Source organism: Cynocephalus volans, chromosome 1, assembly GCF_027409185.1.
Source record: "Cynocephalus volans isolate mCynVol1 chromosome 1, mCynVol1.pri, whole genome shotgun sequence".
Classification (NCBI taxonomy): Eukaryota; Metazoa; Chordata; class Mammalia; order Dermoptera; family Cynocephalidae; genus Cynocephalus; species Cynocephalus volans.
The window spans coordinates 274,678,766-274,694,185 of record NC_084460.1 but is presented as its reverse complement, the minus strand read 5'-3'; the positions used below and the strand labels follow the sequence as shown (position 1 = coordinate 274,694,185).

Here is a 15,420-nt window from a genome sequence, read left to right as displayed (position 1 = left end):
GAGGAACCATATCCAGACCTGATAGGGAGACTCCTGTGCATCGTTAAGTGGGACTTTGGTTATCTCCCTTGGGAAATATTGGTTGGGTGTGTTCTGAAGGAGAGAAGTAATTAATATTCATTGACTAAAAGGTTGTGCTGCAGCAGAGATCTTTATTGCTCAATAAATACTCATGTTCTCCCCATATTTCCCAATCCTCTTACAGGATTATTTCTGGACTGAGCTGTGAGCAGAAATGATATATTCCATTTTGGGGAAAAGTATTTAAAAGCCAATATGTGATTCTTTATGCTTCTCTTACACTCCTATGCTGTCGGGGATCTGAACCCTTGACCTTGGTGTTACAACACTGTGCTCTGACTGATCTAACCAGCCAGCCCTCCTTTTGAATAATTTTTCCTTCTCATCTTTTTATCATCTTCTTCTGGAGATGTACTAAGTCATTTGAAACTTTCTCATTCTATCGCTCTCAGTATTTTTCCATCTCTATCTCTTTGTACTATCATGTTTGGTGATTTCCTCCTGTTTACAGTTCATTAATTCTCTCTATAGCTATAGCTAATTGGCTCTTTAACATATATGTTGGGCTTTTAATTTTATTGACAGTATTTTTCATTTTTATCCATGTTCACTTATTTGGACAGTTTATTTTTTTTCTTTTTAAAGGTTTAAGATACTTTCTTTTATCATAATAAATGTACTTTCATTCAGTGTCCTATTATCTGAGGTTCTTTGGGTCCTAATTCTTTATTGTGACTTCTGTCTTACACATATGGATGTGTCCCTTATGTTTCTTTTTTTTTTTTTTTTTTTTTTTGTCTTTTTCGTGACGGGCACTCAGCCAGTGAGTGCACCGGCCATTCCTATATAGGATCCGAACCCGCGGCGGGAGCGTCGCCGCGCTGCTAAGCGCAGCACGCTACCGAGTGCGCCACGGCTCGGCCCCCTTATGTTTCTTTTTTATTGTAAGCTTATCTCTAAGGGTCCTGTTCTTTTGTGGGAATCACAGAGGGCCTAGATGTATTTCTCTAGATTATTTTGCATTAAGACAGATTCCCTAAGAGTGTCTGCATTCCAAAACCTATCTTTTTATATTCAAATCTAAGAACTTGTCAAGGTGAGGGCCTGAAGTGTAGTTTTTTTTAGCATAGACTAATTTTTATACAGAGATCAGATGAAGATAGACAGACTTTATCTTCTTATATTGCAGGATGCTATGGCTTTTTTTTCACTGATTATTTAGCCCATCTTTAGTCAGCGCCAAAGCTTTGTCTCTTTTCTTTGTGTGAATTTTGTTACCTAAGACTGATAAGTATCTAGGACTAATGCTTTCACACAGCTTTGCTATTTGCTAGTACATTAATTGCTCTGTCTTTTGTCTTGTCCTTTTCTTTTCAGGCCCTTAAGGATTTTCCTTTCTTCCTTTTAATTTAGCTAACTTATTATTTGTTATGTGATATCCAGCAGTTCTAGGTACTGTACTGGGAAATCTTTTAAAAATCAAATGCATTCATTTTAAATAAAAAATTTGATGAGATTTGAAATATATGTGCTCAACATAACTATGACCACAATCAAGATATTGAATCTTTTTTTCACCCATAAAAATTCCTCTGTGCCCTTTTCCAGTCCTTCTCCATTTCCCCACCATGAGGGCCTCAGGCAACCACTGATGTACTTTCTGCCAGTATAAATTATATTTGTTTTTTGTACAGTTTTAGGAATGGACTCACATAGTACACACTCCTTTGTTTGCAAGCAGCATAAAAGTTTATTTTATACTCAAAAGTTTTGAGTTTATTTTAATGCATGTTGTGAGTTAAGAGGAACAAAGTTTATTCCAATGAATGAATTTTTGATCAGTTTTCCAAATATGTATCCAGACATTCCAACACCATTCCCTGAAAATATGGTTATTGCTCCATTGTGTTATCTTACTATCTTTGTAAAAAGTCAATTGGCCATATATGTGTGGGTTTATTTTTGGACTTCCTGCTCTTTTCCATTGATTTTTTTTATATATTTATCTCTCTATCTATTTCTCTCTCTCTCTCTTTTTTTTTTTTTAATGCCAAAACACACAGTCTTGATTACTACAGCTTAATAATGAGCCTTGAAATCAGGTAGTGTGAGTCTTCTAACTTTGTTCTTTTTCAAAATTGTTTTAGTGATTAGGCCCTTTCATTTTTCTATAAATTTTAGTATTGACTTGTTAGTTTATGCAAAAATTTCCTTTGGGATTTTGTTTAGGATTACACTGAATGTATAGAGATATTTAGAGAGAATTGATATTTTAACAATATGGAGGCATTGAGTAAGTGAACAATAGATTATCTCTCCATTTATTTAGGTCTTTAATTTTTCTCAGCAATGTTTTGTAGTCTTCAGTGTATAGGATTTTTACATATTTTGTTAAATTTTTTTCTCAGTATTTTACGTTTTGGGATGCTACTATTAGTGGTATTTTCTTTTTAGTTCACTTTCCTGGTCTTCATTACTAGACTATAAAAATACAGTTGATTTGTATATATTGACCATGTATCCTGTGATGTTTCTAAACTCACTCGTTAGCTCTAGTAGCTTCCTTAGAGTTTTCTACATTCATGACTATGTCATCTGTAAATAATATAGGTCATGTGTGTATTATATAGTTCTTTTATATTTCTTTTCCTTATTTTATCACATAGGCTAAGAACTTCAGTTCAATGCTAAATAGAAGTGTCTATTTCTATTTCATCCTTTTCTTGTTCCCAATTTTAGGAGGGAAGCATTCAGTCTTCCACTATCTCTTCCTATCTTTCTCTTTCTATCTCCCTTTTATTTATCCAGGACCAGTCAAATAAATTCTTATGTCCAATATTGTGCCTAGGTTCTAATACTACTTTTAATGATGATGATGATGATGATGATACAACAATAAACTATAATGTAGTTTAAAATACATGAGGAACTATTTTAAGCAATTTACGTGTATTATGTCATTTAAAAGTCACAACAACCTTAATTGGTAGGTATTGTGTTTGTTTTATAGGTAAAGATATTGGGGACAGAGAGAAAGTAACTTGCCAAAAGTCAGATATATTAAGTCACAGAACTTTCCTTATGTGATAAATATGTATATAAATAACTGTATTATAAGGCAGAAAATTAATACAACAAGGAACGTATAGACATAGTGCTGTGGGACTTCCGATGAAGAAAAGGTCCTTGAGATGGACTTAAATGTCTGTTTGGAGAGATAATTGATCAGATTCTATTTAGAAAACTTCTTTAGGACTATATTAACAGTAAAGAGCATGCATTTTTGTTGTTAGTAATAGTTCTCATGATAACTAAGTGCATAATAAACAAATGAAGAAAGAGAGTGTGCCAAGGAAATGTTTTCTAGCAGTTCTAACATGTAATAAAGATGAGAAAAGAGTAATATATAATGGTAACTGTGGAGGTAAATGTCACACAAATACTTAGATATCACAGAGAATTACCAGAGAGATTGTACATGAGGATAGAGACAAAAGCCACATATTCTAAAAGACCACCTCAAAGTTTTGAGCCTAATGATATATTAGGAGGTATGGTTTTGAAGAACAAGAGGGTGTCACTTGAGGTGTTTTTCAAATCACATTTGTGACAATTACCAAAATTCTACTCTCCACCCCAATACACACATGCATGCTCTCACAAACACACACACAAGCATAGGAAAATGTTGGTAGACAGTTTTGTTTTCCTTAACTCTCCAAGTGATTCTGATTTCAGCAATTCTGTTCTCTTAGTTATTGATCTGCTACTTCCAAGAAAGGAGGAAGTCTTGAATTTATAGGAAATATGGTAAAAATGAACTTTCTCAGATGTTCATTGTGAAGTTCTGTTGGACAGTTTCTGCTGAGATTTCCAGAAGGAGTTAGAAATACGAGTTACTGGAGAAAGCAGGTCTCTAAGAAGATGTATATTTGCAGTTATTTCTGTAGAAATGTCAGCTAAAGCTATGTTATTACATTGCAGCAATTTTTAAACAAAAATTATTCCTTCCTATTTCTCTCTTTTCTTCACTCTTTCCCTTCTTTTCTTTCACACACAGTTAGGTGCCTAATATGTGCTTAGGATATATGGTGGTGAACAAAATCCTGCAGAGTTCCCACATTTTCAGCACTTTCAGTCTAGTTAAGCAAATGATTACACAAATAAAAATAAATGCTGTTTTAATTTTCAACCAGGGAAATTTTAACATGGCATTTCCCTAGCTTAAAAATACATTGTTTTTCTAAAATTATAGGCTGCTTAAAACTCAGAGTATATTTTCCCACAAAAGCAGTAATATAAGGAGTTCTCATATCATCCCATGAACTCCTATTTAATCTAAATATTGCTAAATATCTCCTTGTAAGTTTTAGTGGAAAACTGTATTCTACATGGTGATAGTATACACGTGCTGGGGATAATCTAATATTGTAAGGTTGGTGGAGATTGGTTTGAAAGGAAAAAGCTTCGAAGGGAAGTGATCAGAGCTCTTGAGCCATGTAGTTAGCCCAACTCCCCCCCACACACTTAGGGTCTGCACATCCACAAAAATTACTATGTTTTAGATTCTGTCCATCATGAATTTACATTCAGATATGGGAGATAAAACATGTAAATAGTTGTAATATGATATAATATGTCCACAATACATATTTTTATTAAGATATAGAAGTGGCATACAAAGAATACTTAGAGGTAAGGGGGTGAGAGAAAACATCAAAAGAAAGAGGTGATGTCTCAGTATGAGTTTGGAGGATAAATAGTCAATTTCTTGATGAACGAATGGAATCAGAAAAGGGCATTCCTTAAAGGTCTGAAGGCATGAAACAAAGGAGCAGAAAATATGAACTGCACACGAATGGAAGAGGAAGCTAGAAAGTGATGAATATTAACACCTGGTAGGATTTCTTGATGGTGTCTGTAGGAGCATGGATAGAAGGATAGACATAAAACCTTAGGCTTATAGATTCTGTCTGTTACATTTGAGGGAGCCATGTTCAAGAATAGTTTCCTGATGAAAGTTTCATACTAAATTACTGTAGTTACTTTTTCTCTTTGTTCACTCTATCTTTACAGGGGCCTTCAGTTGTAGTGATTTCCCAGTCCTTTCCAGATCACTAGATAATCTCTCCTCTTTGATCATTTTCTTTAAAGTATGTAATATTGCATGCATTTTTATAGCAAATAGAATTCTAGGCATGAGTCAAGTATAAAACAATTTGGAAATTTCCAAGAAAGTGTGTTTCCAGTTAGATTGATGTTTTATATTTGAATCTAGACAGTCTAATTCATAATCTTTGACTTGAGAAAGCATGTTTTATGTCTATTTTATTTTGTATATTCTAAGCAATACTATATACTTGTTTAAACTTTTTAAAAAGTTTGATTATATATCTATATAATGTCTATTAGAATAAATTATTTAAAGGAAAGACATCTAAACTTCCCAGTAATAATTTATATGGCCTTACCTTATAAGTAAGGTAAGGCTAGATGTATATCTGGCCCTCTGTTCCCTTAAGAATAGCATTATGTTTACCTTATGGAAAATGTCATACAATTATGCTGTGAGAATACAATATTTTATTTAGTAGTTTCTCCTTACATTTCTTAGGAATTAATCAAGATACTTAATTGTTTATTTATGTGCAGTTTAGTTGAGCCATTATTATATCCTATAGGGAAAAAAGCACTTTCTTTACTCTTATAGCTTCTTGAGTTGTAAGAAAAAAAATTGAGGATGGCTAATACTATCTCAAGTGAGATGGAACTTTATTTTGAAAGGAAAAAGAGATTTTCTTCTAAACTTAGAGATAAAGGGAAGGGAAAGAGATTGAGAGATGCTATTTTATAAGTATCCTATTATTTTAAATAACTGCTAGTTTGTGCCTCAGATCAGGAAATAAACGCTGAGTAGATCTCCTAGTAGATGTACAAGTTTTAGGTCTTTAAACTCTCATTTGCCCCTTTACCGCACTTGATATGGTCTAAATTTTGCTTAAATTTTTAGAGAGTTAAAGAAAGCAGTTACTAACAACATCCCTTTGTTCTTGTTACAACAGCTTTGTCAACACATTACAAGTTCCCATATTTCTCCTTTTTCCTGTTTCCTCTAAGATGACAGCTTCTTCTCACTTTTAGAAAAAAACTGAAATAGTTTTTCTTGGGAGAGACATTGGCTATCCTATATTAAATGGTCTCTCTGTTAGATTTCTTCCGTTATTCTGTAATAGAGCCTTCCACATTTTAAATTGTGCATTTAAAAATTTTCAATTAAATTTTTGCTTAAAATTAGCTATGGAGACTTTATAATAAAGATGTTTTCCTGGTTGAATTGTAAAAATATCATTTTTTATTGAGGTATCTATAGGAGGCCTTCTTCTTATAAAAAGATGGGATTCTAAAGCTTTAGAAATTGGGCTTTTGAAATTCACAACAGATTTTTCAGTAGAAGCAATATGAAATCAGGCTAATCTATAGCAGACTGGCCCATAATATAAATTGTAATCAATCCAAAGGGAATTGCAATTAAATTGATACGGTAAAAACTTGTATTTCTTTTACTTGCAGGTAGTTGTGAAAAAACTAATAAGAGACTTGCAGAAATTCTGAATGGATACTTTCAAGAGCTTTTAAGATTGGTGATACTATATCTGTCATACTTAGTTTGATTTTTAAAATATCAAACAAAACAAGAACTTCTTTTGAATATGTTTCTTCAGATTTCTTTACAGTCATATCTGTACATTCTAAGAAAATAGACATTGAGATCAACAATTGGATTCCCTTCTCTTTGGAAAAGTCAGCATACTAGCACTATTCTAAATATAATTTTTTAAAAAAATAATGCATTTACTACTTTTAAAAAGCATCAGTTGTAAAATATTACCACAGCACAATAAAATATATATCTTATACCATACCTTAATATGTCCATTTTAAAGTTGTATATTCTGTAATTTAGATAGTATAAACTAAAACTCATATAAAAAATGATCATCTATAGGCAGTTTCCATTTTATAAATAGGACATATACATGATAAAGGCTAGCCACAGCAGTCATTTAATTTATTCCATTCTCAAAATAATATACACATATTAATGATTTAGTCTATTTTTTATTAAAAGAATCTAATATTTTAGCTGCATTAGGAGTTTAGTACTTTTCCAACTAGCCAATAGGAGCTTATTAGCATTTTGCAAAGAAAAAGGTGGGAGAAGGGGTCGGAAGAGAAGTTTTACAAGTGAAATGACTATGAAACCATTAAGATCATGTCTGTGCACTCCTTTTTCCCCTTTCTCTCCTTTCGTCAGTGCCACTGAGGTACCTAAGGTTGAGAACAGTTGGAGTAAGGAAGCTGGGTAATATGGGAAAAATGGCTACTCTGTAAGCAGCAAGAACTTTGGCCTAGAGAGTACTTTTTCTCAGTTGTGCAGTCCTGCCCATGGTTGCTGGCTGGTAGCAACAGGGACAGGGCTCCTTTGGGTGTTCTAAAAGGAGTTAATATAGAGGTAGATTGTTGTTTGGGTATTTGTAAGTTTGGTATTTTAATTTACAAAATTGGGAGTGATCAAATATAAAATTTTGATATAAAATTTCTATAAAATATAGAACTCCAAATAGAAATTCTAGAGACCAAAATATCAGAAGATTATATCAGAAAGTATACAGCATTTTAGTCTGAAATGTCTATATTCTGACTATTATAAGCCTTTAATTTTATTCTAAATGTATCATGCTTTTAATGCTGATAATTAAAACCAATAAGAAGAAAAAAACTACACATATATAACTTATGACAATATTTTACAAGCCCAGCCTATCAGCCACATATGTTATTTTATTAAATTACGCAAGTATTGGCAGAATTAAACTGTACTTTCAAGTGTATGTTTTCTGATTTCCAAGCAATAATAAGAATCATAGTTTCAAGTGTATTGTAGCATTAAAGGTGATTTAATAATCAATTTGTTTTCACTTCAACTCTTTCCTTGCTGTTTGTCTAGGAGATAGTGATCCTAGAAGAATGTCAACTTCCAAAAGACATTTTGAAAAAACAAATACAATTTGCAGATCAAGCAGCTTCGTTAAATACTACAGGGAATCCTCAGTTTCCCCAAGAGAGTCAAGATCCTTTACCAGAACAAGATTTTGAAATGTCACCAAGCAGTCCTACACTACTTCTTCGAAACATAGAAAAGCAGGTAAAGTCAAGTCAGGGTAGCATGTCAGTGGTATGAAATGGGTTTTCATCAATTTTATAAACTATTCAAATAAACATCATTATATGTGAGTCTGCCTGGAATACAGGTTATTAAAATTGGCATTTGACATTAAATACAAGTAAAATATTTGGTATTTGACTGGTCTTTATTATAATATTGATTTAATTAAAATTATTTAATTGTAATATGTAAAGTATTGGTACACAGCCTTAGGTTGATAATTCATTTATACTATGGCTGAAAAATACTTTCTCTAACAAAAATGCTCATTATTAGACTTTTTTCAGAGGAAAAAAACAGTGGTACCAGTTAATAAATCCAAATGGTTGTTTGACTGAATTTGTTGATTGAGATATTTAGTGAAAGGTAATATTGGAATATGGGTTTCTTCATAAAAAATGATCATGTAAATGGTAAGTCAGAAAAACCCCTAACAAATTGTTTTGATTCCAAAGCCTTTTCTGGTATCTAAATTCTATTGTGGATGACTCCAGAAATTTAATTATTCTGTACTATCTATCCTTTGAAATCAAATCATTTATTTTGATTTAGACTTTGGTGGCTTTTGAAGAAACCTGGCTTTCTAGGAGTTAGTTATATAATGACTAGACTGAATCTTCTAGGGCATATCCAGTCTTGAAAACGGCTACCTGGTTACATTGTCCCACTGGGAAATGATGTAGATTTATGCCTGTCTGCATCTAATTTTCCTGGGCTTTTCCAAAATACACTGTGAAATAATTCAGTATCAGGTTACTGTATTATTCATGGTAAACCAAAATGTAGTGTAACTTCTCCCACCTCATATTTGTTAAATTTACAATTGCCTACTATAGTGTTCCTTAATTGTAATGTATAACCAAAACACTTTCATGAATATTTTGTAATTCAGAAAGTTTTTTTGGTCATTATCTTATGTTAAATAGGAATGCACTTTACATATAAGTGCAATGTAGGCTATATTCTCATATTCCCATTTCCCTCTTTGTTTTCCCTCCCTTCATCTTGTAGGGTGAATCCCCTTTCAGTTTGACCCTACTTGTTCGCACTCAGAATGATTTAATTTGCTTGCTCAGTCAAATCTGCTTTTCCTCCCTAGGTCACTACTTATTCATGGAAAGTAAGATGATAATTAATTCTTAACACTTGTACAGTATAATTTCAGAGGGATTTTTCATTTTTAAAAGAGATTTCTTGTACTTTTTTCTCTCTCTTTGGTATTGCTGATTTGGTTGGACCTGAAATAACATCAGAATTGGCTAATTGCGGAGCCCAGTACAAAATGAAATTGCAGAGCCCTTTGTTAAAAATAATAAATTAAAGACAGTGACAGCAGAGCAGTAAGCAAGTATAAAGGCCCTTCTGGGTACAGCCCTGTGCAACTGCACAGGTTGCATGCCCATGAAGCTGACCCTGGGTAGCACAGGCATTTTAGGTCTCACTGCTGATGGAAGCATCAGAGGTTTGGCAGTGTAGGGAACCAGGAGTTATGAGAGCAACAGTAATGTCTCAACATAGGGAGAGTAGAGGAAAAAAGATGCAGGTAGGGTTAGCAGCAATCACTTGTAAAGATCACTAATAAATTGCCTGTGAATAGATCATTTGCTCTTGAAACATATGGTAATAATACTTTTATAGGACAGTTTTTTTAAAAAATTAAGTTGTTTTCAAATACTTGTTGAGGAAGAAAGTCTAGAAGTGAGTTAAGTGGTGGGGGTGGCAAGCACGATTTTAAGCATTTCTTTTTTAGGGTAATCTAACTTTTCACTGATAATCCTTTGACTTGAGTAACTTTTTACTGATAATCCTTTCGTCAGTGTTAACAATTAAAATATAAAGACACTATTGAGTTGTATACTGATTTTTTAAAAATAACTTGTTGACTCATAGAATTAATACATCCTTGAATTGTTAGAAAATATATTTTGTTCATAAATTGAAAGGAGCCTTATTTTTAGTACTTTAAGTGATTTAAGATAAATTTCACTACTGGCATATTTACATTAGAAACATTGTTATGAATAGCTACTAAGTTTTTTCTTTTTTTTTTTTTTTTACTTAAACTTGATTAGTTTTTGTTTTCAGAGTTCAAATCTTGACTCTCCTAATTTTACTTTTCTTATACTCATTTTTACTGTGCATTTCCTATCCCATATGGACTCAGGTATATGAGGTTTTATTGGGCTAGAGTAGGGTGATTCTTAGGGTAAAGATAAGTGTTATAATGCTGTTCTTCCAGCTCAATTATCACACATTCCTGACCAGCAACCTCCAGTGGCGTAAAAGATTTTAGATGTTGTTTTTGAAGATAGAAAAATGACAAGAGTGTTTCAGTGTTTCAGACTGGAAAATATGAGATACTCCATAAATTTAATTACATGACTAAACTAATAAATACTTGATAAACAGATGAAGAATCAATTTGTGTTGATGATTTTGAAAATGTGCTTTAATCTTAAAAAATGTGAGTAATAATGTTTAAAATGAAGTCATTAGGTTCATACTATCTCTTAAGAAAATAAAAGGTGAAAACATTTCAGGCTCTTTCTTATTAAAGACTTTGAAGGAGTCAAATATTAGGCTTAGTTCTTTCATATTCTTTAGTCTCATTATTTCTAATATCATGTTTATTAGTTTCATACAAATGAAGAGTTTCTGGTGAGGGCCTTCATCTTGGTGGAGACTATACAGAGTTCCGTGGCAACAGGGTAACAGATGGTGAGAATGGCAAGGATGCTTTCGTGGGCTCTCCTTATAAAGCTACCAGTCCATACCCATGAGAAGTCATTAATCCATTAACCCACTAATGGATTAATCCATTCATGAGGGCAGGGCCCTCATAATCTAATCAAATGCTCCACCTTTTAACACTGCCACATTGTGAATCGATCTCCCATATATGAAATTTTGGGAGACTCATTCAACCATAAAACATTTACCTCTGGCCCTCAAAATTTATGCCTTCTCACATGTAAGTTCATTCCATCCCCATAGCCTTGAAGTCTTAACTTGTTCCAGCACCAGCTTAGAAGTCCAAAGTCCCATCTGTGAAATCAAAACAAGTTATCTAGTTCCAAGATACAATGGTGGGACAGACATAAGACAGTAATTCTCATTCCAAAAAGTAGATATGAGCCAAAAGGAAGGGGTAGCAAGTCCCAAACAAGTCTGAAACCCAGCAGGGCAGGCATTAAATCTTATAAAGCTGGAGGGGCCGGCTGGTTACTCAGTTGGTTAGTGTGGTGCTGATAACACAAAGGTCCTGGGTTTGATTTCTGTACCAGCCAACTGCCCCCCCCCCCCAAAAAAGCCTTGAAGCTAAAGAATAATCTCCCTTGACTACATGTCCATCTTCCTCTGCACACTGGTGTGGGGGTTGGGTCTCCAAATCTTCAAGCTGCCCCACCCCTATGGCTTTCCTGGGCTAACTCCATGCTGCAGCTATCCCAGACTGGCATTGCATGATAGTAGCTCTATAGTTCTGGGGTCTTGGTGATGGTCTCCCTCCCATGTTTCTGCTAGGCATGTCCCTGGTGGTGGCTCCCTGCTGCAACTCTGACTCCATATTTCTGCTTGGCATAGTGGCAGATCTCTGCATTGACTCCACCCCTGTGAAAAATCTCTTCCTGAGTCCCCAGAATTTTCCATACATCTTTTGAATGTGGGTGGAGGCTGCCATGCCTCCACAGCTCTTGCATTGTGTGAACGTGCAAACTTAATACCACATGGATGCTGCCAAGGCTTCTGGATTGTATCTGCCAAAGCCACAGGTCTACCAGCACCTGGGGCCTGTTTAGTCATGCTGGAGCAGCTGAAAGAGCTAGGGTGCAGGGAACAGCATCCTGAGGTGGCCCTAGGCAGCAAGCCTGTGGAGAGCAACTTGGGCCAGATCCGTGAAACCATTCTGTGTTCCTAGGCCTCTTGGGTCTGTGTTGGGAGCACGAGTCTGGAAAAATCTCTAAAATGACTTCAAGGCCTTTCTTCTATCTCTTGGTGGTCTGTTCCCTCTTCTAATGTCCTTAGCAGATTGTCATTAGGCTACAATCTTGGTTTTATCTCCTGAATAGACTTTTCCACTCTTTATATGGCCAGGTTGAGAGTTTTCTAATATTTTATGCTCTGTTTTTCTTTTAATTATAAATTCTACCTTTAACTCATCCCTTTGTTCTCTTATTCCACTGTATCCAGTTAAAAGTAGCCATGCATTAGCCTGAAGTTTAGATATTGCTTCCACAAAGTAACCTGGTTCATCACTCTTAAGTTCTGCATTCCATAAAGCCCTTGGACATGGACACAACTCAGACAAGTTCTTTATAACTGTAAAAAAAGAGTGACTCTTGCTCTGATTTCCAACACACTTATCCTCATTTCCATCTAAGACCTTCTCAGAGTGGACTTTACTGTCCATATTCCTATCAGTATTCTGGTCACCATGACTTAACCAGTCTCTAAGGTGTTCCAGACTTTCCCACATCTGTCTTCTAAGCCCTCACCAGAATCTAGGCTTTTTCTAACCTCCTCCAAATTCTTCCAGTCTCTGCCCATTACTCTGTTCCAAAGTTGCTTTCACATTTTCAGGTATTTGTTATCAACAATAGCCCCGCTTCCCAGTACCAATTTGCAGTCAATGAAAATGGTGGAAAAATATATATATATATATATATATATATATATATATGTACATTTAAAAAGATAGTCATGCTAGAGCTGGCCCGTGTCTCACTTGGGAGAGCGTGGTGCTGACAACACCAAGTCAAGGGTTAAGATCCCCTTACTGGTCATCTTTAAAAAAAAAAAAATAGTCATACTATATTAAATGAGAAAATTAGGTTTTAGAAAATTGATATGAAATGATTTAATTAAAAGTATGTGTTTGCATGTTGTACATACATGCATGCTCATGTATACTCAGAAAACAGTCTAGATGGAGAGATATATATGAAGATATTAGCAATGCTTTTCTGTGTCAAGTATGATTACAGTTGACTTTTTATTTTTTAAACTTCTCTATATTTTCAAATTTTTCTACAATAAACATGGCTATATGTATAATGAAAAGAGTTGTTATTCTTTTGTAGGCATGTCCTATTTCTATTTATGTGGTCTTTGTTTATTATAATTATTATAGGTGATTATTTTGAGAATAGTTTAATATTTATTACATATTTTTAAGTTTGAGATTAGGGTCATTGAAAATCTTGCATGTCAAAAAACCCTGATATTTTTGCATTTGAAAAATACCTAGAAACAGTATGTATTTGATTTAGGCCTTAATTTCAATTCTATCTCCATTTCTTACCAATTTATAACCCTCGATTAAGCTACTTAATCTTTTTTTATTTGCTATGATTTCTTCATCTGTAATTGGTAATAATAATAATATCAGTAGCTCTAACATTATTTACTTTGTGGGTTAGTTGTAAAGATTAGAAATATTCTATGTTTGGTGCCTAGTACAGTGCCTGGCTCATAGTAGGCACATAATAAATTATAGATATGATTTTTTAATTATTAATTTGGTTGCTTCAAGGGAAATATTATATAGATGCTAACTGGGTTTAAATGTTTTAAAAGATAGGATGGGTAGATGAAGGAACTGTAATAAAAAAGGATATGGAAAAGGATGCATACTTTAAAATGTAGATTTATTTATAATAAATGGAAAAATAAGTTGTAATGTAAATCGTGTTTGTAGATTAAAATATTTACTAAATTATAAACATTTATGTGTTTATTGAGATGTTAAGCATTTAATATGCACCACGGATCTGAGAGTTAACTCACATTTCTTACTTAGCAGTAGTAAAAGGTTGACTGTTTTCTTACAGAGTGCACAATTGAGTGAGATCATCAACAGTTTGATTGCCCCTCTCAACTTTTCCCCAACTTCATCACCCCTCTCCTCCAAATCCTGTAGCCATAAATGTCTGGCTAATGGCATTTCCAGAAGGTAGGTATCATTGAGATAGTTTGGCTCTGATTATTTTATTTTGATTTTGTTTTGATCTTTTTAGTATTATAGCTACTTTTTCCTTTATATTAAGACTACTAGAGTACTATCAATAGATCATGGATACAGTTTTAGATAACATCAAACTTATATAATTAAGGTAACTATAAACATGGGACTAAGGGAGAAAGCTTTCCAGGAAATTTTATGTTTCTAAAAAAAGAAAGAAAGCAATGGTAATACTTGCTTTAGAATAGAAGTACTGCATTATTTCCTATATCTTCCATTTTGTACCATTTGTATTCTTGCACTATCCTTGCAATGCATTCTGAGAAAAAAAAACCCTTTGATATAGTTTGAGCATAGAAGATTGATTGATATCACCCTTAAAATTTAGCTTAAATTTTAATCACTCATTTTGTATCTTAGCTTTAAGGTAAATTTTTTTCTGAAAATAATTAATAAAATAACTCCTATAGTCATTAGCAATTTATCTTATATATTTTATATCACAAAAATATATATTCTATAAATCCTAATCTTTTGGGGGAACAATATTTGTTCTATTTTTATATTGCTTACTTTTCTCTTTGAACTTTTCCTTTTAAAAATGCAATTAGAAGGCATTCTAATGGAATACCATTTTGTGTGTGCATTGTCTAAATTTTTTTTCAAATAAAATTATAATGTTTGCTTCTTTAATTACCATAGAGGACTTAAGTATAATTTTGTATTGGGAAATATTTATATGATTTATTATTTTTAACACTTTTTAATATAGCATAGAAGGAAAATTTATACCATGGTGAAAATTATACTAAGTAGCCATCATATACTTACTGTCTCCCTTCTTTTTAGCCACTGGCAATGACTATTCTACTTTCTGTCACTATGTGTTTGACTACTCTAGCTACCACATATAAGTTCAATGAATTATATAATATTTGTCCTTTTGTGACGGACTTATTTCACTTAGCATAATGTCATCAAGATTTATTCCTATTGTAGCATGTGTCAAAATTTCCTTCCTTTTTAAGGCCAAATAATATTCTATTTTATATATAGACTACATTTTGTTTACCCATTGGTCCATAGATAGATATTTTGGTTGCTTCCACCTTCTGGCTATTTATTAACTGCTATTAACATGGGTGTACAAATATCTGCTCAAGCTTCTGCTTTTCTTTTGGGTATTCCAGAAGTGGAATTGCTGGATCATGTG

General features: G+C 33.4%; 1 protein-coding gene across 1 annotated transcript in view; it reads left to right on the top strand.

Annotated features, from left to right (window-relative positions):
* Positions 1–15,420, top strand: part of KANSL1L (KAT8 regulatory NSL complex subunit 1 like) — a 124,730-nt gene that overhangs the window by 51,139 nt on the left and 58,171 nt on the right. Inside the window, 2 exon segments of the mRNA XM_063092705.1 lie at positions 8,030–8,227; positions 14,077–14,198. Coding sequence (XP_062948775.1) covers positions 8,030–8,227; positions 14,077–14,198 — 320 coding nt within the window.